This window comes from Rattus norvegicus, chromosome 10 (genome assembly GCF_021556685.1).
Source record: "Rattus norvegicus strain SHRSP/BbbUtx chromosome 10, alternate assembly SHRSP_T2T, whole genome shotgun sequence".
Taxonomy (NCBI): domain Eukaryota; kingdom Metazoa; phylum Chordata; class Mammalia; order Rodentia; family Muridae; genus Rattus; species Rattus norvegicus.
In genome coordinates, this window is record NC_141543.1 from 74,877,482 (window position 1) to 74,904,347 (window position 26,866).

Sequence of the window (26,866 nt, forward strand, 5' to 3'; positions counted from 1 at the left end):
TTCTCATTCTCTGGATATCTATTAGCAAGCTGCATACACATTTCTAACAGTTACAAGTCTGATTATGTGCTTCTGACAAAGTACATGTTCACTGCATGTATGAATGTTAAAGGAGTGAAAGAATTGGCTACTGGGGGTGATTTGTGCAGTCTAAGTTATACCTACCTGCCACTTTGCTTACATCAGACTCGAGATAGCCATGACTGTTTGGCTTGAGGACTGCGTGTCAGATGTGGCAGAACTACTCATCCCACAGCTGGTGAGTCTATTGGAAACGGCTTTACTTGTGTTTGAAAAGCAGCTTTTATTGCAGACTAGGCTTTCACCACTGAGAAATTAGGGTTCAGGTCTGAATGGAAGCAGAGCTGGGGTAGTTGCATCATCTCCGTCCTCATGGGCCTGGTTTCCTAGGAAACCCAGGGTAAAAAGGTGAGACCAGGACACAGGACACACGTGTGAGTAGACAGTGCAGCGTGTTTGGGACATCCAACAACCCAAGCTGTGCTTAAGTTACCAGAACATCTGACACACCCACAAGTTACATAGCAAAACACTTTAATCCATTAATTCTAAAAATAACAGACATTTTATATCCGGTGCCACCTCCTCCAGTCGACTGCACATCAGACAGCCAGACTGCAAAGTACAAAGCCAGACATTACAGTTAAAATCAAGTTCCAGACAGACCACCATGGGGGAAAGTTCCACCTCTTCATCTCGTAAACTAAGATGTCAGGATAAAAAAAAGAAAAATCCTTGGCTTTCCTGCACTCTAAAACCTTCATTTAAAATCTGCCCACAAGATGGGAAGGCAGAGTGAGTGACCTTTACTCTCTAGTACGTGGATCCTAGCTGGCCTTCTGGGATGAAATGCTGTGGCTCGGTTTCCCTCTATGCCCACCAAAGCCATGACCTGAGGTCCTATGGCTCTTGTCTGACTGACAAGAGGTGGTCGGAATGAACGCCCATGGTGTTGAGAGCACACAGGCTGCAGCACTATTCTCCCAAAAGGAGCACTTGACAGAGGGCCGAGAAGAGGTTTCTTCTCACAGTAAGAATCCAACTCAAGCAGGAGTCTCCGGAATATGGACACTGCCCTTTGACTGGCCACGTTCACTGTTCTGGCTTGCACTGCCAAGCAGAGACTCAGGCTTTCGTGATGTACCCTTCTCGGATGAGGAAGTCATAGATCTTCCGGGTTTTGTTCACGTCTATCTTGATGAGTGCTCTTGCTTGTGCCAGTCTCAAGCCTCCTTGCTTGTGACACTCATTCAATAGAGCAGACTTATATTCCAAATAGGCTCCAGGTACCAACCTTACCACCTGACAGAGCTGTAAGACAGGACATATTTAATAAACATTAACACTATCATTCTCACAATTTAATCCAGCATGTCTAGCAACCCCAAAATAAAGGGGGTGGTGGTGGTGGTATTCAGCAGGTAAAGGCATTTGCCACCAAGATTGACAACCGGAGTTTGATTGCTGGGACTCACATGGTGAAAAGAGAAAACCAACAACTTCTTCACATTGTCTTCTGACCTCTATAGCATCTCATGGCACACACATACCCCTCCCTTCCTCTTCACACACTCCAAATGCATTTGAAAAATGCGACATCAACCTCCAACTATTTATGGGAGCTGTTGAGTGGCTGGACCACATTCCACTTCCTCTCTTCTCTGGAGACAGACGCTCAGGAAGAAAAAGGTAAGATGTGATGCAGGAGAGCCTTCAGCAAGTGAAGGCCTCGAGGGTTTAGTCAGGGAACACATACACGTCCCGAGGAGCTGCCCGGCTTGCCCATGAGTTGAGTGCTAAATGCCTGGGGTGGATGCCTAGCACCATTCAGACACTGTTCAGGGAAATGCCATAAAGCACACCAGAGCACTGAGGGGTGGTGGCATCGCAGGTGACTGGATTCCTGAGAGTAAAACTCATTGTTGGTATTAGCAGAAGAGAGTAGCCTATGCTTTTACAATCTCCTACCACGGGGAAGAGGCCATCCTTACTTGGATTGCAGAAAGTAGGTTGAGTTCAGTTCACCTGCCACTACTCAGCAAGGAGCATTCTGGGTCCTCATCATGTGGATAAGCACCGAAAGAACGCTTGGAATGCACGCACGCACGCACGCACGCACGCACGCACGCACGCACGCACACACACACACACACACACACACACACACACACACACACACACAGAAACTGGTGTGTAACTTTCTTTAACACATACTTCTTTCTACCCACCAAAAAAAAATGTTAATTATTTCTGATGGATACAATAAAACTAGTAAAGGTCCCTGCATCGTGACTTTTTTAAAAAAAAGATTTATTCAGTGCTCTGAACCTCTGAGCCATCTCTCCAGCCCCCGTGACTTCTTAAATAAACAGATGCTATGGGGAGACAGACACTAGGAACTGCAATGGAGCAAGAGACCAGCTCCTCTTGTTCCATGTTTTGTTTGTTGCATTGGTTTGGTTTTTTTGAGACGGGGTCAGGGGTCAGGTTGCCTGTGAACTAACGAGATGGCCGAGACAACTATGTGGGTTGGCTTGAACTCCTGATCTTCCTGCCTCTGCCTCCAAGGCTGGGATTAAAGTACCACCCAAGTAGATTTTTGTTTACTTTAAGACAGCCTCTTTGCTATGAGGCCTAGACTGACCTTAAAATCTCTTCCTGTCTCAGGCTCTCTAGTGCTAAAATTAAAGATATACTCCACAGTGCAGATTTAAATGTTAGAAACAGAAAAAAGCAATACAGGGATAATTTCCTGATTTCAATGCTAAAGAAATTCACAATACTTTTTAAAATTAAAATTAATCAATTAGTGTGTTGTAGGTGTATTTGTGTGTGCGAGTGTACCTGAGAGGCAGAGGGAGGCAGATCTCTGTTCAATCTGTGGCCAGCAGCACTACACAGGCATTTAGTTACAGGCCGGTCAGTGTTACATCGTGAGATGCTGTCTCAAAGCAAAACTAATGTGCAACTCTATGTGACACTGAATTATTTTCCCGACACTTATAAACATGCTTTGGAGACCATTACAAAAACATTTTAAGTAATGGCTACACTGTTAGAATAAATGCAGAACTTCTCAAGGCAACCGTTTTAATATTAATAGGAAAGTCCTATTTTCGTGTAAAAGCTACCTTAGGTCTACAAAAAGGCTGACTTACATTAAATGCTCGACACATGACAGCTACCACTATTACCCAATTGACATCATTGTATGAACTTCTCTCTGAAAGGGGAAAGGGAGCTGTGAAATGAAAGTAGTTTTCTGGTGCTTGCCAAGGTTAGCTCTTTAGCTCCCAGACTTCTCAGACAAGAGCTGTGCACGCTAGACAAGTGCAGTAAAATAGGTTTGACATTGTAATGGATTCTAATCTTTTTTTTTCGGAGCTGGGGACCGTTTGTAATGGATTCTAATGAGAACAGAAGAATTAATCAGCCCGTCTTTTCCTTCCCCCAGGTCCCTCTTTTATTACCTCCTTTTCTTTTTCATTGAGTTTCTCTGTTCCAGGGAGACCCGTGAGGTTCAAGGGTGGTGCACTGCGTCTTCCTATGGACAGATTGAAAAGAACGAATATTCACAGAGATGTAACTGTTCAAGTGTACAACGGAGAGCTTGATCCACTCCTGTGGGCTGGTGTAGCTAGCTCCTCCATCACTGTAGTGGTTTGAATGAGACCAGCCCCAACAGGCTGATATTTAAATGCCTGGTCCCTAATTGGTGGAACTGTTTGGGAAAGATTAGAAGGTGTGGTCTTAACAGATATGTCACTGGAGAAGGCAGTGTGCTTTGAGGTTTCAAAAGCCTCCTGTCATCCCCAGTGTGTGCTCTGCCTCCTGACTGCAGGTCAAGATGACAGCCTCCGCTGTTCCTGCTGCCATGCCTTTGCCCTGGATCGTGGACTCCAACTCTTTGCAACCATAACCCAAATAAACCCTTTCATTTATAAGTTGCCTCAGTTAAGGTGTCTTATCACAGCAATAGAAAAGTAACTAATACAGCCACTGTAACATTCATTTGAAATAAAAATAACAATCTATGTGCTCTTTGCTCTATCATAATACAGATCCGATCATGTATACCTTCGTCTCAATGACTGCACAGCATACTGAGTTATTAGCTATCTGTTTCTCTCAAACAGGTTCCTCTAAATGCTGGAACCAGATGTTCATCCTGTACCGAAAGGTTATGTTCTATCTGTCTTGACAGCTGAACGAATGGAGATAGGGATCCTTCTGGAGATATTTGCTCTTGTCACTAGTGTCCAGCAGGACAAGGCATACATGGTAATTAGCCAAGTACTATATACCTTCAGATCAAAGCCACTGAAGGCCTTGCTTGTTTATTTTTCTTTGAAAAGAAGTGAGTTATGTTTAACCCAAAGATCCACACTGGAACAAGCCAAATGCTGTATTTACTATATGATAAAGCTAAGACCAACATCACTTCATGTCTGAGAAAGAATCCCAAGCAGGAGGTAGCCATGTCAGACCAATATATAAAGATTAATGCAGGGGCTGGGGAGATGGCTCAGCGGTTAAGAGCACTGACTGCTCTTCCAGAGGTCCTGAGTTCAATTCCCAGCAACCACATGGTGGCTCACGACCATCTGTAATAAGATCTGATGCCCTTTTCTGGTATGTCTGAAGACAGCGACAGTGTACTCACATGCATGAAATAAATAAGTCTTTAAAAAAAAAAAAGATTAATGCATAAGGGTGTTTTTTTAATTGTATTACAATGATCATAAGGTATGTGGGGTGCACAGGACACAGATGTGAAGGTCAGAGGACAGCTGTGTGGTGCTAGTTTTAGCAGCCTTCTAGTTTTAGCAGGTTGCCAGCCTTGCATCCCAAGCACCTTTCCCTTCTGAGCTGTCACCTGCCCCTCGTTTTATTCTGAATATATGCTTAGGATGAATGCTCAGATGGGGATGGATGAAATGAGGTAAGTTTGTGGGGACTGGCACTGGAATGGGGCAGAAGGAAAGAACTGCTTACTTTGTTCTGGAAAACCTGATTCTCAGGGACATCAAAAGGGCTAAGGGCTTACCTTGAATGCTCAGAAATGGAGATAAAATCATGTACTACCTCTCAAGTCTCCCAAGGCTAAGCTACAATCAGGGATGCTGGGCTCCCAGTCTTTACTGCCTGAAGAGCAATTCAGAGCATAAAGGGGAGCCAGGAATCTCAGCATTGACACAAGGGGAAGGCAGGCAGGCAAGCTGGCTAACACAACTTAGGAGGAAATGGCGAGTGAGTGCTGATTAAAGACAAAGAAACTGGGTTGGTTCGGTCCCGAAAAAAAAAGAAAAAAAAGAAAAAAAAAAAAAAAAGATAAAGAAACCAGAAAAGGGTGGGCACTCAATGTAATTAGCAAACATTACTTAGTATTTATTTATTAAATATTTATTTAATTACAGATTTTAATTCTTTTGCAAAGAATCCAGTTTCAGTTTTCCAGCATTTAATCAGGGAGCTCACAATTATCTGTAATTCCAGTTCCAGAAGACCTGATGCCTCTGTAGGCACATGTGGTACACACACACACACACACACACACACACACACACACACACACACACACACACATTTATCAGGCACATACACATAAAATAAATATTTAAATAAAAAATTACTTGAAACAAAGGAAAACAATTATATACTCAGTGCCTACATCTGAGCACTACTAGATCCTGAAAATATGAAGATTTTGTTTTCTTTGAGACAAAGTCTCACTATGTAGCCTAGGTTAGACCCAAACTTTTCATCCTCCTAATTCAGTCTCCCAGGTTGGGATTATAGATGAGTGTCATCATAGTTAGTGTTACAGAAAAACATTTCAAAGCTTTGTTATGGAGAATGCTGATCTGGCAACTGGGTGACAGCAGACCACTATGGGTCTGATGGTGAAGTGGTCTGGATATTCAGATTAGGAGAAACACTGTTATATGGGGAAAGGGTGAGTGGTGATTAGGACCAGAATTTTGGCTCACGAACTTCACAACTAGTATCTTTTCCAAATATGTATTTACAGACAACAGTCACCAAGACCCATCAGACTACACTTGGCTTAGTTTTGCTCTGTCAACTTAGAGCAAACTCAAAAGGGATAAAGTTCAGACACAGAAATCCCCTAAGTCTCTAACTTACAAGAAATTCTTGATTCTCTGGCAAACAACCTGTCGCTCATGTCAAATACAAAGCTCTTCACATAGCACCTCCCAAACCCACTGCAACTCTGCGACAGACTGCAAACTGACTGCAAACACTGAGTTCTGCTCTAACTGAGAAGTCTGAATGCATGCTGGTGTGCAAACCGTGGCAACAGCTGACCATGTTCACTCTACCAAAGAACCATGCTCCACAGAAGGAGGGTAGCAGTGTCCCTATGACCCCTTGAAATATAGCTATCCTATTCCACACTTGCTCTGGTACAGTATGAGAGAGTCCTGAGCTCAATCTCCAGTGCTGAAGAAACAAACAAACACACAAACAAACACAACAACCCACAAAACCACTCACATTAGTCTGAGAAATCATACCTGAGTTGGAAGCCATCAGAACAGAAGGACTCAGCCCAGAATCACTAAAACAAAGAAAAGAATTCAAACTTAGGTCATACCAGAGAAGGATGTTTGTTTTTTGAGACAGGGTTTTCCTGTGTAGCACTGGCTGGCCTGGAGCGCAGATTCCCCTCCATCTACCTCCCAAGGGCTGGGATTAGACATGTGCCACCACTGGCTGCCTCAAAGAAGGTAACTTTAAAACTCCTCACAGACTGGGTACATTTATCAGGAAGAACACTCAAGAAAAGCCAGAGTGAGACTACATTATAATTTTACAGAACATCTCACTGTACAGAAAAGAAAATGTATCCTGAGGCGAAAAATAACGTTTCCTTTGCTAAGGGCTCTTAACAGGGGACATCACTAAAGCTATTCATAGGGAAGGAGAATTTGAACAAAAATCGCACCACTATCTAAGTGAGCAGACAGGGGCAAGAGTGGGTTGAGATGGCATTAGTTACTAAGTACCACCACAACCTACTATAAATTCACTAATTTTTAAAACAAGAACAAAGAAGAAACAGAGAATTGCATATGACCAGTTCTGTTTCTTAAGCCTGCCAGTTCTATAGTTTTTAGATGGATTTATAAAAATTCTTACTACTCTTCTATCCAAAGTACCCACAAAAATGCCCACAAATATATAAGAAGGCCAAGTATGCCGGAAGGAGTGCTTCCCTCAGCCCTGACTAACTGCGCACATGTCAGCCTGCCGGCGCAGCCACTGCTGGCACGCACTGCTGTCCTGGATGTACTGGAGAACTTCTGAGAGCATGGTGCGTTTAAGGCGCTCCTCCTCTCGTGTCTTCTTCAGGTGGTCATAAGTCCTGGCGCCTGGAGGGTAGGAAACACATGACTGCAGGGCAGCCCAACAGAGCAGATGGCCTGCTAACGGCTCAGTCAACACAGGTCCCTTCCAAGTGTACGTCTGCATGGGGAATCTCCCTTAACACTGAGCATTTTTATTCCCTTTTGAGAGTTGACATTTTTGAAAGAAAATTCCCAAAGGTACAAATCAATGTCACTCACATCCTTGCCTTTGGAAGTGACTACAGTTTTACTGTTTTCATTTGACCCAGGGCTTTAGTGTCCTAAGATAGTTAGTCCTAGACCACTAAACTACACGTCAGCTATATGGTGCTAAGGGCACATAAGTGCATATATTCTTCCATCAAAACCAATTCCAGTACAACAATAAAGCCCTTCGTACTACAACCTCCGTTTCCCACAGGCACAGAGACCAGCATCACGCAACCTAGTGAGTCATCATATGTATCCTGCTCAGCTGCAGAGTTACTCAGTGGCTTCTATACATCAACCATTCCAGTGGCTTTCAGGAATTCCTAAGAGACTGACAAAGCACCCCAACCCCAGCTCTATGCTGCCTAGGCACAGCCTTTCCCTATGACCTGGACCTTCTATTAACTATGTCAATAATCTCTTTAAACTCTGATTTCTTCATTAATTTGAAGTAACAACACCCCATAAGCCTATCACAATAGTCAATGACTTGAAGGTAAAATGTACCCCACAGACCTGGAACATGTTAAATAAATGTTAGATATTTACTGCTATTAATACAATTATGACCAGCACCTTCAGTAAACTGGATCTAAGCACCATACCTCAGTGGAAGGAAGGCTGGTAAATAAACATGTTAGGCTGTACATGAGTAAGTTTTAAAACGCTAAGGTTAAACATATGAATCACATACCCCACCCTTCCTCACCCTGTGTGTGTTGACAGGGTCTCACTTTACAGAACATACTAAACAGAGCAGGCCAGCCCCAAGCTCACGGAGATCTACTTGCCTCCACCTCCTCAGTGCTGGGAATAAAAGCATGAGCTGCTATGCCCAGCTAAGACTTCTTAACGGGCCAAAGTGGATCCCAACTCTAAAGCAGTGTTTCTTTTTGCTGTGTGCCATAACTTTATTTTTATCCTGATAATTTGATGATATTTATAGGAACTGAACAGATGAAACTTTGCTAGGAAGTTTAAGAAGTCATCTGAAAGTCTCTTTGTCTGTTAAGTTTTCAAGACTTCTTGTATTTGTAAATACTGCAGGTAGTACAAACATACTTACTACAAAAATTGGTAATGCCTGCTGTCCTATATTCTTGGAGCCTCTTGATTTCCCTTCGGAGTTCAAATTCCACTGTTTTCCCAGGAGAACAAAGGAGAAAAATTGGAAAAGAAATCAATGCCAGGGAGCAGTTAGGTGTGATTCAGTGATTCCACCAAGGCAGGCTGGGAGACTTCCTCTGAGGGTGCTTTTCTGTCCCCTTTCTCCTTTATTTTTTTTTTTTTCTTTTTTCTTTTTTTCAGAGCTGGGGACTGAACCCAGGGCTCTACCACTGAGCTAAATCCCCAACCTCTCTCCTTTGTTTTTTTGAAATAGGGCTTCTCTGTGTAGCCCTGGCTATCCTGGAACTCACTTGAGAGGCAGAGACAAGTAGATCTCTGTTAGTTTGAGGGCAGCCTGGCCCATAGAGTGAGTTCCAGGACAGCCAGAGCTACATAGTGAGTCCCTGTCTCAAAAACAAAAGCAAGAAACCCAACAAGAGGGGGCAAGGGCCGGGGGAGAAGGAATAATAATAATAATAATAATAATAATAATAATAATAATAATAATAATACTCCCCCCAAGAGCTGAGAAGAGTCTAGTCCAGCTGTTCTCCAAATGCCTTCTCCAGAGGTAACCACTGGGAGACATCGATAAATGTGAAAAACCGGCTCAATTCATAATGCTTTAGCTGGCTGCTGGTGGTATACACTTTTAATCCTAGCATTCCAGAGGTAGAGGCAGGATATCTGTGAATTCTAGGACAGTTCTACACAATGAGTCCGAAGACAGTCAAAGCTACACGGAGAAACCCTGTCTCAAATAAAATTTACTTATTTTTTTAAACCTAAATGTTCCTTTGCCACCTACTCTGTTAGCATTTCTTTTTTTATATTTATTTATTTTATTGGATATTTTATATATTTTCATTTCAAATGTTAACACCTTTCCCTGTGTTAGCATTTCTACTCACACAGTCAAGTTCTTTGATGCAGTTTGCCTCTGGATGAGGCTCTGCAGCAAAAGGAAGGACAAAGCTTTACTCAAGCCTTGCTTTCTTTTTAGCCTTTTCCTCTAGGGACCAAAGAACACTGCATATTTCATGGACCACAAACTGCTGCTGAGCGCACAGCTCTCACTACACTGCTGGGTTATGCTGTGATAGGACCTTCCAATGTGAGTGCTTTTCAAACATGGGATGAAAGAAAAGCCATCCCTGGGCGTGGTTCTCTGTAGTGACCCATAGGCCAGGAATGATATAAAGCAGGACAGGAAGGAAGGAAAGAATAGTCACTCGATACCAACCACACAAACACTGACAACCAAGGAAGGTGCTTCCCCAGGACAATCAACCTGGCTCAGACAAAAGCCTGGGGTGCTTCTGGAGAAATATTTGCACAGTGAGAGGAATGGTAGAAAAATGTTTCTAGAAAATCAAAACAAGACATAAAACTTCTCAGAACTAAAGGAACTGGAGGGGACAGAGTGATATGGTCCCTGCCCCCAGTGTGAGCCTCTAAGAGTGTGGATGCTGCTGTGGGTGAGGCTTGTGTGTGTAATAATGTACATATTTCACACTCATCCGAGGAATGGCCTCCCCATTATGACAATGCCTCCATGAGAATCAGGGACAGGGCAAGTCCAGGAATCAAGAATGTGCCCATGTCTCCACAAAATGGTCAGTGTGGGACCTTCAGGATGGCCCTTAAGGTTGTGGGAAAGAGCTCTAAAAATACATGAGTTCAAAATATATATAATTTTTCAACTATGCAAAATATAAAGATGCAATATGAATTACAAGGGGCTTCATGAATCCAAAGGAACAAAGGCCAGCTTGTCAGAAAGACACAAAGGCAGATTCTAGAGTTCAGGATCAGTCTAAGATAGAACAAGGTTAGGCCCAGGTGTGGTAAAAAAGGAAATTTCAGGGCAGGGTCCCACCCAAATATCTTATAATCTGTGCATAAAAAGGCAAACAGATCTCTGAATTCTTCTGTAATATTAGGAAAAAAAAAGTATGCTCACTGTCTCTTAAGAACACCGGTCTTGGGATGCTGATTCATAAGATAATCAAAGGAAAACCTGGAGTAAATGACTGGATTGATATGTAAAATAAAAGACTTGACCTGTGTTCTGCAGGAGATGAGCTATCAAGAGAGTTCTTTAAAAAGAGAGAACTGGTCAGAGAACTGACAGACAGACGTGTGGACACAGACACACACAAAGAAGCAGGGCATGGTCAGAGAGATCTCTTAGAACAGCAAGCAAGTAGACTATAGAGAGATCCCCAAGAGAAAGCAGAACACAGAGAAGCAGACTGGAAAAGTTGGATCAGCAGAACACAGGTCGTCAGGTTGACTTCGATTTGACTTTGAGTCATTTGTTTTCAGGGCTCCCAGATACCTCTTATCTTAGACTCCTCTCCATGTGGAGGCTGGTCCTTGTCAAGGAGCCACATAAACATACAGCTCTCATGCGCGGAGTATAGAAATAAGCCCCCAGTGCAGGCCGCCTCGAAGTCCCTGGCCTTTCTGATTAAGGACTTTAATTTTTTTATAGTGGAAGATCCAATTGTAGCTGGGCTGAATGTTCTCAGGAACATCAGAGAAAGAAGGAAGATGGGAGTACCATTATCACAAGTCAACAACCCTATCCCTGTGACTTAAACTAGTTTTTAACAATAAATATTTATAGGTAAGACAAATACAGTATTTGGAATTGACTTCCGAATAACCAGCTCATGGTCAAGAGAGCAGGGTGTGGGCAGTCAGATAACGCTGGATGGCCACTATGCTGAAAACCACTGAGGCTGGCCACAGATACCTGGTGCATCCTGTTCCCTCCGCTTCTTAGACACCTGACATGTGCTATAAGAAGGAAAAGCTGCTATCCATGGTAGTGCACCCCTATAATGCAGTTCTAGGAAGGTTAAGGCAGGAGGATTGTAAGTCAGAGCTAAGCAAACACTACTCAGAAAGTTTTAGGCTACGTCGACAAAAAAGAAACAGAACAAAAAACTCCCACCAAGCAAAAAAACACAAAAATCCTCTACTAATTGTAAGTTACTAAAGTTTCCTCTCTCTTTGATGTAGGGGTATCTGTGTCTCTGTGTGTGGTGCACACATGCACAGAGGCCAGAGGATGACATCATGGTGTCCTGTAAAATCATTTTCCACCTTATTCCTTTGAGACAGTCTCTCAGTAAGCCTGGAGGTTAGGTGTTGGCTAGCAAACCCCAATTCCTCTGGCTTTTAAATCTCAATCTGTCTCACCCCCCCCACACACACCCTCCAAAAACCACCTACATGCATGGCTTTCAATGAACTTGTCGTGCTCCACTGGTCCCACAATCCTTGCAAATCTCCTCATCGTTTCATAAAGGTCTTGGACCTCCTTAGGATACCGACGCTCCATCACTGAAGAATTGAAACACAACATGTCAGAGAATGTAAGGCCCTCTAAGTTTGTGGCATGATTTTTTTAAAACAGGAAGTGAAATGCAAAGACATTTTCCTAACCTCACATGACTAAGGTGCCCATGACAGCACGCAAACAGAACAGCTGAGAACACAAGTCATTAATCATAATTACGGCATCATAGCACCTCACGAAAGGATGTTATCATGGAGATTGTCTCTACCACTAAGTACTATTGATGTCCCTCCTCATGCCCTTTAATTTGCATGGGACCAGGCACAAGAGCAGGCACTGCTGTCAAGAGAGAAAGGGAATTAAAAAGGCAGAACCTGTGTTAGCAAACAACACTGGCCGAAATCTCAGATATAGATTACTGCAGGGAAACAGGGAAAGCAAAGATATAAAAACCATCCAGCTAGTTGAGGGGCACCAGTCTGTATGCCCAGTACTTGAGGTAGAGGCAGGAGGCCAGGCAGAGTAATCAGTCAAATCTTGTCTCAAAAAGAAAAAAAAAAAAAAAAAAAATCAGCCAAACATCCAAAGAGTATTTCATCTGGAATATCCCCGTGACAAGCTGATTTATGCTGCACTGAGGCAGACACTCTTCCAACTCTAAGACTCCCCCAACCCCTTTTTCTGGGAAAAAAATTGCATCAGTGCTCTGTCTTCATGTATGTATATGCACCACACATGTGCCCACAGAGGTAAAAAGAGGGCATCAAATGCCCTCGAACTCATAATGAGCCACCATGTGGGTGTTGGGACCCAAACCCCAAGCCTCTGCAAAAGCAGCAAGTGCTCTTAATTGTTGGCCATCTCTACAGCTGTACAAAAATGTTTTTCTAACCTGAAGACCGAGGTTATGATTAACACATTGTTTCAAAACCCTACTGTCTAGAAAATGATCCATTAATATTCATGCTGTAATTACTCTAACAATGAATCCTTAGGCAACGTTGCTGACTATACCCGAATGGCTCTTCATTGTCACTATGGGTGGGGCTGCCTCCAATACTTCTGGTTTGGTTTTGCTTTTGGTTTCTGTGCAAAGAATCAATACCTCCTCCAGTATGCTAGACACTCTTTCTAGTGACTGACAGCAGCAGTCCTGCATCAGAACCTTTAACTCTTCCTAGTGAGGCTAGCTAGCATGCAATGGGGATTACGAGCACGCCCACAATGACCTGAAACTCCTCGACAGTGTTAGAAGAATTTAGAAGAAAAAGGTCAGCTCATACTCACGTCGGAACTTTCTAAGGTTAACTAATCCGTGATCTCTTATAATCCTAGAATTAAAAACACACAACAATCTATGTATTAAAACTAAGTTTCAGGTTGGGGAATAGTGGCACACAGCTTTAATTCCAACACTTGGGAGGCAGAGGCAGGTAGATCTCTCTGAATTTGAGGCCAGTGTGGTCTGCAGAGACAGTTCCAGGACAGCCAGGGCTACAAAGAAAAATCCTTCTTCAAATAAACAAAATAAATAAATAAAAAAAATTTTTAAAAAGTTTCACATTTGTGTCTTCTATGAGGGTCCAGAAAAGTCAGTCTCCACACACTTCTGAATTAGCCTCTAAATCAGCAGTTTTTAGCCTATGGGTCATGACCCCTTTGGTGGTTACATCTTAGGTATCCTGCCTATCAATATCTACATTACAATTGATAACAGTAGCAAAATTACAGTAATGAAATAGCAACAAAACTATTTTATGGTTGGAGGTCACCACTTGAGGAAACGTGTTAAAGGGTCACAGTATTAGGAAGGTTGAGAACAAAAGGGACACACCATCCTGTCCCTCCTGGGACATAGAGGACTTAATACAGACAAATGCTGAAAAACAAGTGTCTGTCAAGATGGAAAAGAGATCTGTCAATATGATGACAATCTACACAACTTGTAGAAATGATAATTAGGGACAGTGATGTAAGTGAAATGCTAGCCAAGATCCAAGGACAAAGTGACCGCACATTAGGCATTTACAACCATGCATTTACATACTTTGAAGCCACTTGAAATACAGACTGACCATGATCAAATGGAAGAACATCATGAATTTAAGACTTAACAGCAACTCTCAACAACCAAGTTCTACAATACTCTGTAATTGTGAGTGCTACACAAGGCAAATTCAAGTAAACCACACTGGGTTACACATCCAGGACCTCTGATTTATACCAGAGATGTCCGTGACTAGCATTTGGGGAGCAGCTATGAGCTTCTGCAGCACCTCATAAAGGCTGTTCCAGATGCCTATGCTGGAGAAAGCATTGCTACAGATGACACTGTAGTCCTTCAAGTCACTGAGAAGTGACTTCTCCTTTATTGTAGATACAAGTGAATTTAAAATTAGTACAACAAACATGTCGGCACACATGGCATAGCCTGCACAGTCACACACACTCTGCATACCTCTTTCTGAACTGTTAGCCACTGTAACACGACAGTGGTCAAGACTTCATCATTTTAGGTCTTAATGTATATGTGTGTGTCTGTCTTCTGTTTATTTATCTACTATGGAAATTAGAGCAAAACATTTTGGGGGGGTGTTGAAGATTGACTCTGGGGCCTCACACTGCTGCTGATCTAGACTTCCTGTCCTTGAGTGTCTATTTCTAGTCTGCTGGAAAGGGAAGAACAGTAAAACTTGCCAGAATTTCGTTAGAACACTTCATGGATCAAAGCTGGGCAGTGGTGGCACATCCCTTCAATGCAGCACTCAGGAGGCAGAGGCAGGTGTATCTCTGAGTTTGAGCCTGGACTACAGATCAGTTCCAGGAACTCCAGGGCTACACAGACAAACCCTATTCCACATACCATACCCAAGGTGGTGAGTATAGGTCACATGGTAAGCCACAAGTAGAGTCCCTAGGGACAACATGCAATCAACAGTCCAAAGCTGAGAGAAAAGATGACGGCTTTCCCACACACTTACTTTTTTCGTCTTTGCCTCTCTTTTAACCTGGAATGATAGATATCCACCACAGCCATCTTCAGAGCTATGAATACAAATGGACATGTAAGTAATAAGCATAAACATAAAAGCCAAGACAAAAATTCCCTGCCAAACAATTATTTCTAAGGGAGAGTTTTGCCATACTGGCTGGCTTTGAACTTACAGTTATCCTCCTGCCTCTGCCTCCTGAGAGCTGGGATTATAGTATGTGCTACCACAGCTGGCTTAACCAAACTTTAACTATTCTATATATATAAAAAAAATCTGAGCACACTAAATTTCTCCATCATATTGTTATCATTATTTTAGTAGCACTAGCAACCAAACCCAGACCAGGCAAGTGTAACTGCTGTCATGGCCCAGGTTTCAGCTTAAGAGACAACGGCAGGACAGCCCTGATGGACAGCATTGGCATGCTGTTGGAACAGCATTTTCAGCTGCTGAGTTCTGAATTCAGTCTGAATGAAAAGATGCATTAAGCCGCTTAGCTGCTGTAAAGCCATGCCTTGCTTGCTCATGCCCCAACCCTTCTAGCTCTGGTGTCAGGGTGAACAAGAGGGAGAGCTGGAGCCAGTGCAACTGTCCTGATCTCTCCTTCCCCACCACACTCTTTCCATCTTCAAAGTCCTTAAGGTTCCTGCCTCTCTTTTCACTCCTCACCTCCTTTCTATAAGCTCTTCAGCTTCCAGGGTTCCAAATTCCACCAGAGTGTATGATCTAAAAACCCTCACAATCATTTAAAGCTTTATACCCTGTTGGACAATCCTACTTACATGGTGTCCATAGCACTTACTTATTTTTGCCTCTTTCCCATCTTCTAAACTCTTACCTTAGTTAACAGCATTACAGTAAAGCTGGTTGTCCAAGACAGAACCAAGCTGGAACCTCTTTCCCCTCTGCCTACATAGCCAGCTATCTCTTTCTGCCCAATCCCAACCCTCAACCCAGGCATCTTGCTCCTTGTCATCCCGGCACCTCCTTATAGAACATTATCATACTGGCTGTGCTCCCAGTCTTCTCCAGTTCCCAGTCTCCAAATAGAGTGAGAGGATCATTTTACAATACAATTTGCTAGTGCAGTTCCCTTGCTTCTAACTCATCTGCTACATTCCACCACTTACAGAAGCTCAAGCTCTACATGGTACACTGTTTCCTATTATTCCCCCGTGGTCCCTCTACACCATGCTCAGAAAACAATCAGCCCCAGACCACACACTGCTAAGAAAGGATCAGGGATCTAAATGCAGGTGACCAGGTCCAGGGTTGTTAGAAAAACAATAAAGTTGGGCATGGTGACACATACTTTTAATTCCTTAACTTGGGAGAGAGAGGCAGGGGGATCTCTGAGTTTAATGCCAATCTGGTCTACAGAGCAACTTTGAGGACAGCCATGCTACAAAGAGAAATCCTGTCTAAAAATCAATGAACTTTCTACCTGTTGGTATCTATTAGTGTCATTACTTTCTCTGTTAGTCCTATCCTTAATAGTTTATTAAAGATTTATTTGTCTAACACACACACACACACACACACACACACACACACACACACACACACTGTAGCTGTCTTCATACACACCAGAAGAGGGCATCGGATCCCAATACTGATGGTTGTGAGCCACCATGTGGTTGCTGGGAATTGAATTCAGGACCTCTGGGAAAGCAGTCAGTGCTCTTAACCACTGAGTCATCTCTTCAGCCCAATAGTTTATTAACAAAAACTTAAAAAGTTAAAAAAAAAAATGTGAAGGGGAAGGAATGGGGGTGGTGTTTGTGGAGCCTGACCAGGAAGGGGGATATCATTTGAAATGTAAATGAATAAAATGATTAATTAAAAAGAAAAACTGTACAGGCAGTTTATAATTAAAAGACCTCCAGGGTTAAAAAGTGAAGACTAATTATTAACAATTCTAGAAGAAACCCTGAGTAGCATATAACTTAGCACCACACTGCTTAATAAGCACCCTTCATGAGAGTCTGAAAGCACTGTAATTTAATGACTTCAGCACACTCTAAAACTATCTTAAGAACTTGTTATGACTTTAAGCTCTGTGCAAGTGTAGTGTGGTATCTGTGTTTTTTCATCACTTAGTACATTCATGGAAGTAAGAGCTCAGTATCACAAAACAACCTGCCACACGTCTTGAAAACCCAAAGTGCACAATCCAAGTATCAGGTAATGCAATTTAAAAAAACACACCAGTCTTTGAATCAAACTGTATGATCAAAGGAGAAAAAATAGGACCAATGAAGTAAGAGAACAGAATGCTGAGACAAGTTGACTCCATGACAGGCCTCAAATTGGCAGTTCAGGAGACTAGGCCTAGACCCCAGTTTCCAAGAACTGGGTAAGTCTAGGCAAGTCAATTACTGGAAAAAAAACCCAGGCCTCAAACAGTCAATCAAAAGCTGCCCTGCCACCTGGCCTGAGCAAGGGCAATGGGTCAGCTACAGTTTCTAGCCCCTCTCCTGAAACAATGATTCTGGAATGTCCCTAGATATAAAGCCAACCAATTAGGATAAAAGTCACTTACCCCTCCCAGAAATTCTCCTAGGGCACTTTAAATTGGGCCTTCAAGCTAATTTGGGTGTCTCCACATTGGTAAATGGGAGACCCCAGCGTGCTGGACTTGTGCAGAATAAAACACTCTTTGGTGTTGCATACTGTCTGAGTCTGGGGTGTCATTCTTTGGTGAGTCATGGACCCTTACAATATAATGGTGCTTAAGAACCAGCAATTTTTTTATTGTAGGCAAAGAAAAGTCTCGAGCCCTGTACAATCCTGGAAGGTTTGGGGCAAGAAAATAAATTTTAGCTGGGCTCAGTGGTACACACATGCAATCCTAACACTGACAGAAATATTAGGGTTCAAGATAGACTGTGTTGTTTGAAAACCTGCACACATTCCCCCTGTCCCCCAGTAGATTTAAGGAGATGGAGTCTCAAATCCTTTAGGTAACAAACATCTTTTTTCTCTTTCTCTTTCCTACCTACCCAGCTACCTTCTTTTTATAGACAATCTTACTATGTAACCTTGGAAGTTGTCCTTGAACCCACAGAGACCTATCTGTTTCTCCCTCCCCAGTGTTGGGAATAAGGGCATGTGCCACCACACTCTGAATTACAAACTTAAGAATGAAACACTTCTTGATTTGAGACGATCCTGATACCACAGGAAAATCTACACCCTGTCTTTGTTTAACAGTCGGTTGGTGGGCAGACTGTAGAAAGTGGAAGGGAACAAGTCTGTAACATATAATAGTTTGACCACATACAAAGTTTATAATGAAGTTTCTTATGAGAACGGAAGGACTGAGAAGAAACAATTCCAAACTGCAGAACAAAAGTCATCATAGTGAAAATATCCATATTTAGGTCCTTTAAATCTTTCACTATCTATCCACTTAGATACATTCTATAGTAGACAAGTATCTTGGGGGATCTTAGACAGTGTAAATTAGAGATAAAAGACATTGCTGGAATTTTGCAAAATGCTAATTTTACTTTGTTGTTTCCCAAGACTTGTGTAGGAATGACTAAATTAAAACAGAAGTAACCTTGGGACCGTACTACAAAAATAATCTATAAATAAATACTGCTAACCACTGGTTCTACTGCCTGATCATTTCAGTGCAATTGGCTCCAGGCAACAAGGGAAGAAACAGCCACAAGGGGAGGAGAGCTGGAATTCTCCCAGAGAAGAATTAGTATTGGAAACGACCCTTTCTTATAAAGCACCCTCAGCAAAGACTGCAAGATCTTAACAGCATAACAACCCAGGGAGGTGCAGAGCAGGATGGGAAGAAGAAGCCAGGCTCTGTGAAACCTCTGAGGAACTGAATGAGTTGCCAGACAAACTGGCCAGGGACCACTAATTAGAACCACCCAGAACCTACCCACTATACTAACACAAGGTCCTGAAACCTCAGCTCTAGGGGAAGAACAGTCGCCCTGGGATTGCACTGGGGACTGATAGTTTCCAAATGGCTGGCCTTAAAATATTTTAAGAAGTGGGCAGAAGACAGAGGCAGCTCCTTCCCACTGCAATGTATTTCTAACATTGTTCAAAATAGCTAGCAACATGTTTCTGTTTTCTTGACAGAAGGCGCTTACTGCTTGCTTGGCAAGAAAATCAACTGAGAGAACTTAACTGCAGAGAGGCCAATCAAAATCCTCAGTGCAGGGGCACAAACAGGTAATCAATCACAAGAAGCAACACTGAGTCACACCTATAATCCCAGCAGTGGGAGGTTGAGGTAGGAGGGTCAGGTTCAAGGTCATTCTCAACTGCAGTCTGAGTGAGGCTGGAGAGACGGCTCAGTAGTCAAGAACTCTTGCAGAGGACTGTGGTTCGGTTCCTAGCACCCATGTCTGGTAGCTCAAAATGGTTTGTAACTCGAGCTCTGGGGAAAGTGACACTTTAGCCTCTCTAGGCGCCTCCACTCATGTGTACATAGCTCAGCACACATATAAATGAACATAATTTTTAAAAAATTAAAGAGAAAGCTCTTTATGGTGGTTTTTGAGATAAGGTCTCTATATAGTCCTGTCTGTCCTGGACTACACATAGACCAAGCTGACTCAGAGATCCTCGATCCTCCTGTCTTTGCCGCCTCAGTCCTTATTTCTATAAATGAGTATAAAATGGATTAAAGCTGTGTGTGCGCCCCCCCCCCCCAATATAAAGGTTAAGGAGATGGCTCAGTGGGTATGAGTGATTGCTACAAAAGCAGTAACCCTGAGTTCAGATCTCTAGAAAGCTGGGCACGGCTGCATGTGCCTGGGACCCCAGCTGGTGTAGAGATGGAGGATCCTGGGAACTTGCTGACCAGACAGCAGGCCAAAATGAGGAGTTTCAGGTTCAGCGAGAGATGCTGTCTCAAAAAAGCGTGGATAGTTATGATGGCTAGTCCTGGTTGTCAACCTGACTACATCTGGAATGAACTACAATCCAGAAATGGAGGGCACACCTGTGATCTACATCTTGAGGCTGGAAGAATCAGGCTTCTGAACCAGATCTTGACATAGAGATCTTAAAGTGGCCATGAAAAGATTAGGCCCAGGCAAGGTAGCACACGCCTTTAGTCTGGGCCACACCTTCTGTTGGAGGCCTTTATGTGGAGACTGGAAGGAGGAAGTCTCCCTCTTCCTCACCTGCTTGCACTCACTTTGCCGGCACATCTGCTGGAACCTACTTCTCCGGGATTCCAGTTCATACAGAAGACCAGCTGAAACCACCAGCCTGGTGAGACTGGGCAACTACTAGACGTTTGGACTTCCCAGTCATAGGTGTCCACTGTTGTGTTAGTTGGACTGCAGACTAAGTCAGTACAATAAATTCCCTTAATATATAGAGACATTCCATAAGGTCTATGACTTTAGAGAACCCTAATAATGATAAAGAAGTCACCTGACATCTTCTTCTGGCCTACACACACACACACACACACACACACACACACACACACACACGTAGTTAAAGAACATAATAAAATAGGGTCAGGCATGGTCGTACACACCTTTAATGCAAGCACTTGTTTTTTTTGTTTTTTTTGTTTTTTTGTTTTTTTTTCCGGAGCTGGGGACCAAACCCAGGGCCTTGTGCTTGCTAGGCAAGACCACTGAGCCAAATCCCCAACCCCTAATGCAAGCACTTGGAAGCAAAGGCAGTTAGGTCTCTGAGTTCAAGGCCAGCCTGGTCTACAGAACGAGTTCCAGGACAGCCAGGGATATATAGAGGAGCTCTGTCTTGAAGAATAAAGCAAAATGAAATAGTTATTTGCCCCTGCTAGCTTTTGGCCAAGATGCACAAAAATAATTCTACAAAAGAAAACTACGTAATCTAAATATTCAGGTCAATTATTAGGAAGTCAGAGGCAAATTACTTAACTTTGCATATTTCTTTGAATGTAAAAAGAGAATATTTTCTATTCCTACCTCTCCGTGTGGTGCATCTACATAAGAATGTGAGCCAAGGAAAGAAAGGATGTGAAGACTGATGTTGCAGGTGTACCTAATCCCAACACTCGAAAGGTCACCAGAGAAAGAGTATAAGCTCTAGGCTACCTATGCCACAGTGTAAATCCCTAACTCAAAAAAACCAAAACAAACAAACAAAAAGGGGGCCACAGAGATGGTTCAGTAGTAAAGATATATACCACCAAACCAGACAATCTGATTTGGATCCCTGAAACTCACACAGTGGAAGAAGAGAACCAACTCCTGCAAGTTGTCCTCTGACTACCATGTCATGGCATACACGCATGCACACACATACCATACATATATAACTAAATAAACATTACCTCCTCCCAAAACACCCTCAAGACCAACAAAACCTTGATAGTATTGTACAATGCTAAGAACAGACTGTGAGAATGGTTCTGCTACTTGCTGCCTGAATAGCAGGCAATTACTTGACCTTTCCAGTTTTTCCATCTGTAAAGCAGAAATAAAGGTATCTCTAAACTCATAGGGTTCTACAAGTATAAGATAACTTCACAGAGCTAGGTGATGTGGTACCTGGGAGTCATTCAGACGGCTAAAGCAGAAAAATTAAGAGTTTGAGAGCAGCTTGGGTTACAGAGCAAGACCCTGTCCCAGTAGGAAAAAAAAACCATACATGTTGAAGGACTTAACATGGCACCTGGCAAACAGTAAATATGTCTTAGCTATTATTATTAGTACTAATATTAGTATTATTATAGTGTTTCTATCTAACCACCTATGCATAGACAACTGCATTTCTATAAAATGAGAGACAGTACCAAGTGAATGCAGGAAGATCAGCCAGACCTCTGGCATATGGTTAGAGGTCTAAAAGCTGGGAATGGAAAGAAAAGAAATACACTGTGGAGAATAAAAAAGGGTTCATGGCTGACAGAGAAACCTTGATGAAGTTAAATTTTCACATGGAGATGACATGAAAGTTTGGCATGGTGGCACATGAATTTTCAGTGCTTGAAAACAGACACAACAGGATTCCAGGCCAGCCTGGTTTTACAAGTATTTTTTTTTCTTTTTTCTTTTTTTCGGAGCTGGGGACTGAACCCAGGGCCTTGTGCTTGCTAGGCAAGCGCTCTACCACTGACCTAAATCCCCAACCCCCAGGCCAGCCTGGTTTACAGAGCAAGTTTTAAGCCAGCCTTGGCCACAGAGTTAGCCTGAAACCGAGTCAGAGGGAACATAAACTAGGCTAGCATGTAACCCCGAGAAGCATTGCAAACCCTGACTCAGCATGCAGTGCCAGGGCCGCAGCTTCCCTGGGTTATGGAACAATAACCAGAAAGATGATCCACCCATAAGTTTAGGACCCTGGGAAAGGAGTTTGTCGGGGGTTGGGGATTTAGCTCAGTGGTAGAGCGCTTGCCTAGCAAGCGCAAAGCCCTGGGTTCGGTCCCCAGCTCTGAAAAAAAAAAAGTTGTCCACATATTAAGAGAGATTTTTTTCACACATGGAAAGAGGTGAGCCCGGTGGGGTCACTAAGCATCTGCCTGGAAATCTCACAATGTCACAAGAGTAGAGACTTAATGAGTCCTCCTGTTTCTTTCTGAGTCAGTAATAATTTATTTCAACAAGGTAGGAAACAGTGCCATTTACGAGATTTCAGAACATATTTCCTTAGATATTGTCATACAGGACATGCATCAGGTTGAGCCCATGTTAGGAACCTTCAGGTATACTTGGAATGCAATTAACTATCACTCTACTGTACCCATGCCTCTATAGTAGACCATGAAGCTGACTTTATTGGATAAATTCCATGAATCAACACAAATCTTTGGGTGACACAAAGAAAGAGCTTGTTGGCACCAACCTAAATTCCTTTCAGTATTATGAGTGAGGGAGCCTAAATAGCATGTTGCTAATGCCCAGTCATATACAATGCTATGGAGTAATAGCACCGATCTGCATTGCACACCATCATCCAGTGGACATATGCACACCCTGACTAATTAATTGGTGTCACTCTTTACTGATATGGGACACAAAGAAACAGGACTCCAAGGACTTGCCCAGGATTCCACAGTGACTCAGAAGCAAGCCCAAGCTTGAATCAATGTCCCGATCCTCACCAATCTGTGCCCCTCTGTGTGCCAGGTATGCTTAAAAGTTCCTTCTTGTTCCTTCACGAGTCTCCTTGGGCTCCTGGACTCCCTTACTTGTTGTTCTAAGAGATTGCTGGGGGCAACATGTGTCAGCCATGGCTATGCTGCCAGAAAAGCTACTGCAAGAGTCAGAGCCATAAACAAGGCACCCCTGGTGTGCTGCCAGGAAGACACTCCCTCGATCTCCAGTGCTTCTGAAATATTCTCTTTAAGAGCATTCATTCGTGTATCATACAGTTCACAACATTCAAGTCTTCAGTGTGGAGGAAAGTGATGCACCCCAGTAAATGCAGCACCCAGGAGCTGGACATAGAATCAGGAGTTCAAAACCATCCTTGGTATAAGGTAAGTTTGAGACCCTAAGCTATATAAGACACTGTTCTCCCTTTCTAAGCTGGGAAGGATGGGGAGCTGGGCAAACAGTTCAGTCGATAAAGCTTGTAACCTGAACCCACTGGAGAGAAAAGCTGGGTATGGTGGTACACACTTGCAATTCCTGGGGAGACGGGAACAGCCACATCCCTAGGGCTCACTGTCTATCCAGTCTCGTCTACTTGGTAGGTTCTGGCTAGTGAGAGACTGTCTCAAGAAAAAGCTAGGACAGCACCTGAAGAATGACTCCCAAGGCTGCCTCCAGATACATGTGTACAGGTGTATGCATGCACACACACAAGCACAAATGTGTATCTAAGTAATAACAATAATATAATTTAAAATCAACCGTTCTGAGAAATAAGAACTCTCAATTTTGGTCTAACGTACACTTTTGATCACTACCTATGTGTTAATAAATGATGTTGAACAGTATCTGTCTGCAGTTACAACTGAAATCCAAGGTCTGTGTGCTATTTCCCTAAAGAGACAAGGCTACTATCAACTACCTCAATGTGGGCTTCCAGTCCAAGGGACCCGATAGTTCCCAAGTTATATTATGTGATCAATATTCTTACTATCATTACAAATCAGACAGGCCAAAGCTTGGCAAGAAGGTAAATCAGCAACTTAACCACTAGATTTTGGTTTTCGGTAGTGCCTGAATCCAACCCTGGGCCTAAGGGCACACTCTACCACTGAGCCATGTCACCAGCCCCATCACTAAGTCCTGCATTTGCTAAGGGCAGGGGACATGTTTTATTAATCCTTATATCCCAGCAGTTAGCACAGTGCCATCAATACTTGTATTCAATAAACCTCTGATAAAATAAATGTTACCGTGTAAGATGTCCGAGTCGTCTTCAACAAAATCAATGTCTCTTAAGTCCCATTCTGCATAATTGTCAAACTCCTGTTAAAGGAGAATACCCAAACCTATCAATTTTGAGTAATGCCTTTACAGTAGCCATGCTTCAGATGTAAAGAGAAAATATTTGCTAAGTACTAAATTGGATAAAAGGCAAAAACACTGGTCTAAGGGAAAGTTATAGGAAAAAGCACTGGGATACAACAGTACTAGGAGCGAAGCCAGGCCTATTGTTTAAAAATGCTTAATAGTCTGTTCATTCCAAAGACAATCTCTGATTAGGCCTTCAGTCTCTGCATGGATTCATTTTCCTTTTACCACCTTTTGAGGGATGTGTTTAGTCCTAATATGATTTATACTCTACAATAAGATCAGAGCAGACTATTCAAAGACAGTTCAGGGAAGTGGAGGACTATGGGTAGCCATCTGGGTACGGCAGGCTGGACTCTGGCTTAACACCCCTAACCCCAAGAGCAAGCAGATGACTTCAGATACAAGTCAGACTTGTGACTACCTCCAAGTTTATTTTCCTTAATTCCATGGCTGAGTAAGAAACATAGTTTTAATGGACACATGTATATAAAACCACTACCCAGCCCTCAGCCTGGGAAATTAACTTTATTTTTGGGAAACAGCTATATCTATGTGTTTTGTCTATATACTATCTATGTTACTTTTTTTCTTTTTGAGATAGGCTTTCCCAGTATAACCCAGGTCTATCTAAAACTTAAACTGTCCATGTGCTACTTTCGAACAATTAACACCAAAGCCTGGTTTTGACAGGAACTTTACAATCGAAACAGCTTAAAGTGTAAAGTATAACCTGGCCCTTGGCTCATCAACCTCGATACAGCAAACCTTTGAAAGCCCCTCACTGTGGAATGACAACTACAGACACTTCCCAACTTCATAGGTGTGAGCATCACCTCTGTACCCCCAAGAGGTCAGTTCTCCCTCAGAACGTCACCACTAAGCGTGGCGTAAGAGTGCTCACAGTGGGAAAAGGAACAAGCAAATGCCATTCCACAGGCCTGAAAATCCTAATCTTCCTTTAGTAAGAGATAACAACCTCATAAGATTTTCCTTATTGAATGCTAAAAACAAGTGACAGTTACCTCAATGAAATCTGCCCGAGCTGGCATATATCCTGCCATGTCCCGAGACAGCAACGAATCAAAGGCAGGCCGGGGAGGGTCATCTGCAGCTGCAACAAACAATGGGTTTTTCTTAATTAATAAAGCATTAACATGAAAATGTCATATAAATGTCTTCATATTTCGGATTTAAAAACAAACAAGCAAAAAACCCAGAGTTTCTCAGGGTACGATGGCACATGTCTGCAATTCAAGCATCCAAGAGGTAAAAGCAGGAGGATCAGGAGGTCAAGGTAACCTTCAGCTACACAGTTGAGTTCAAGGCCAAAGTCTACGACGGCAGGGTATCACTATGAAGCTGAGGGTGGCCTCAAACTCATAATTCTCTTGCCTCAGTCTGCTGAGTACTAGCTTACAGGTGTGGGGTACCACATCTGAAACAGATTTCTTTGAGCAAAAGGATCCACGAGAATAAATGTAAAAGTTTTATAAAGAGTGAAATGGTAACTATGAAAAAAAGCAGCTTCTTTTTGCTGTTTTTTGTTTTTTGCTTTTCTTTTTGGGATATGCAGCCCTGGAACTCACTTGAAGGACAGGCCGGCCTCAAGTTCAGATTCACCACTTGTGTTGTTTTCCTTTGTGCTGAGACAGTATTTCAAACTCATTATAATCCTACACTACTCCCAGACTCACAATCCCCATGCTGCAGCTTCCCAGCTGGCAATCACGGGGTTACAGGCATGTGTTACCTGCTGACCTATCCCGGTCTGAGGTCCTGACTGAGGTAACAAGGTCTGAAGGAATTCTCTAACAACCACGTCTGATTTGCATGCATTTGTGTGGGCAGGCACATGCAATGGCAGCAGAGGAGGGCCCAGTGTGTGGGCAGGCACATGCAATGGCAGCAGAGGAGGGCCCAGTGACTGAGTTCAGATCATCAGGCTTAGTGCCTTTGCCTGCTGAGCCATCCTGCAGCCTGGTCTTCTGACGTTTGCTTTCCCAAAATGAATGAAAAGTGAAAGAAAACGAAAGCACAGATCCTTTCCTTCAGGGTTGTTGTAGAACCAGAGCATCCTGTCAGCTTCTTTCCTTTGATCCTCAGTACCAATACCAATTTACAAAGCTCATCCACTGAGAAGTCAAACATCCCGGATGGATGTGGAAGTCAATCAAACTGTGTCCCAGTGCCAGCCTATAATTCTACACATTTGAAAAACTCTGTTTCAGCACAAAATAAAACACCACCACCAGCACGTGGAAGGCAGAAGCAGGCCGATCTCTGAATTTGAGGCCAACCTGTCCAAACAAACAAACAACCAGTTTTACAGCCTTGTACAAACTGTTCAACCTTTAAAATATCTTAGTTTCCTAGTTTTGTGCAACACAAAGCATCCGTTATATT

At 42.9% G+C, this 26,866-nt stretch overlaps 1 protein-coding gene across 17 annotated transcripts in view; it reads right to left on the reverse strand.

The window, feature by feature from the left end:
- Positions 1-538: 538 nt before the first annotated feature.
- Positions 539-26,866, reverse strand: part of Tada2a (transcriptional adaptor 2A) — a 47,613-nt gene continuing 21,285 nt past the window's right edge. For 8 of the 17 annotated variants that reach the window (XM_087573025.1, XM_087573017.1, XM_087573023.1 and 5 more), the window contains 10 exons: positions 25,486-25,574; positions 24,343-24,415; positions 15,003-15,066; positions 13,309-13,352; positions 11,955-12,065; positions 8,671-8,742; positions 7,286-7,418; positions 6,561-6,604; positions 3,492-3,565; positions 539-1,332 (listed from right to left, as the gene is read on the reverse strand). In XM_087573025.1, the coding sequence (XP_087429151.1) occupies positions 1,147-1,332; positions 3,492-3,565; positions 6,561-6,604; positions 7,286-7,418; positions 8,671-8,742; positions 11,955-12,065; positions 13,309-13,352; positions 15,003-15,066; positions 24,343-24,415; positions 25,486-25,524 (840 nt within the window). In that variant the 5' untranslated portion in view covers positions 25,525-25,574 and the 3' untranslated portion in view covers positions 539-1,146. Of the gene's footprint in view, positions 1,333-3,491; positions 3,566-6,560; positions 6,605-7,278; positions 7,419-8,670; positions 8,743-11,954; positions 12,066-13,308; positions 13,353-15,002; positions 15,067-20,594; positions 22,060-23,542; positions 24,416-25,485; positions 25,575-26,866 lie in introns of those variants that run through there. The other 9 variants (XR_015630803.1, XR_015630802.1, XR_015630801.1 and 6 more) reach the window with 3 other exon arrangements.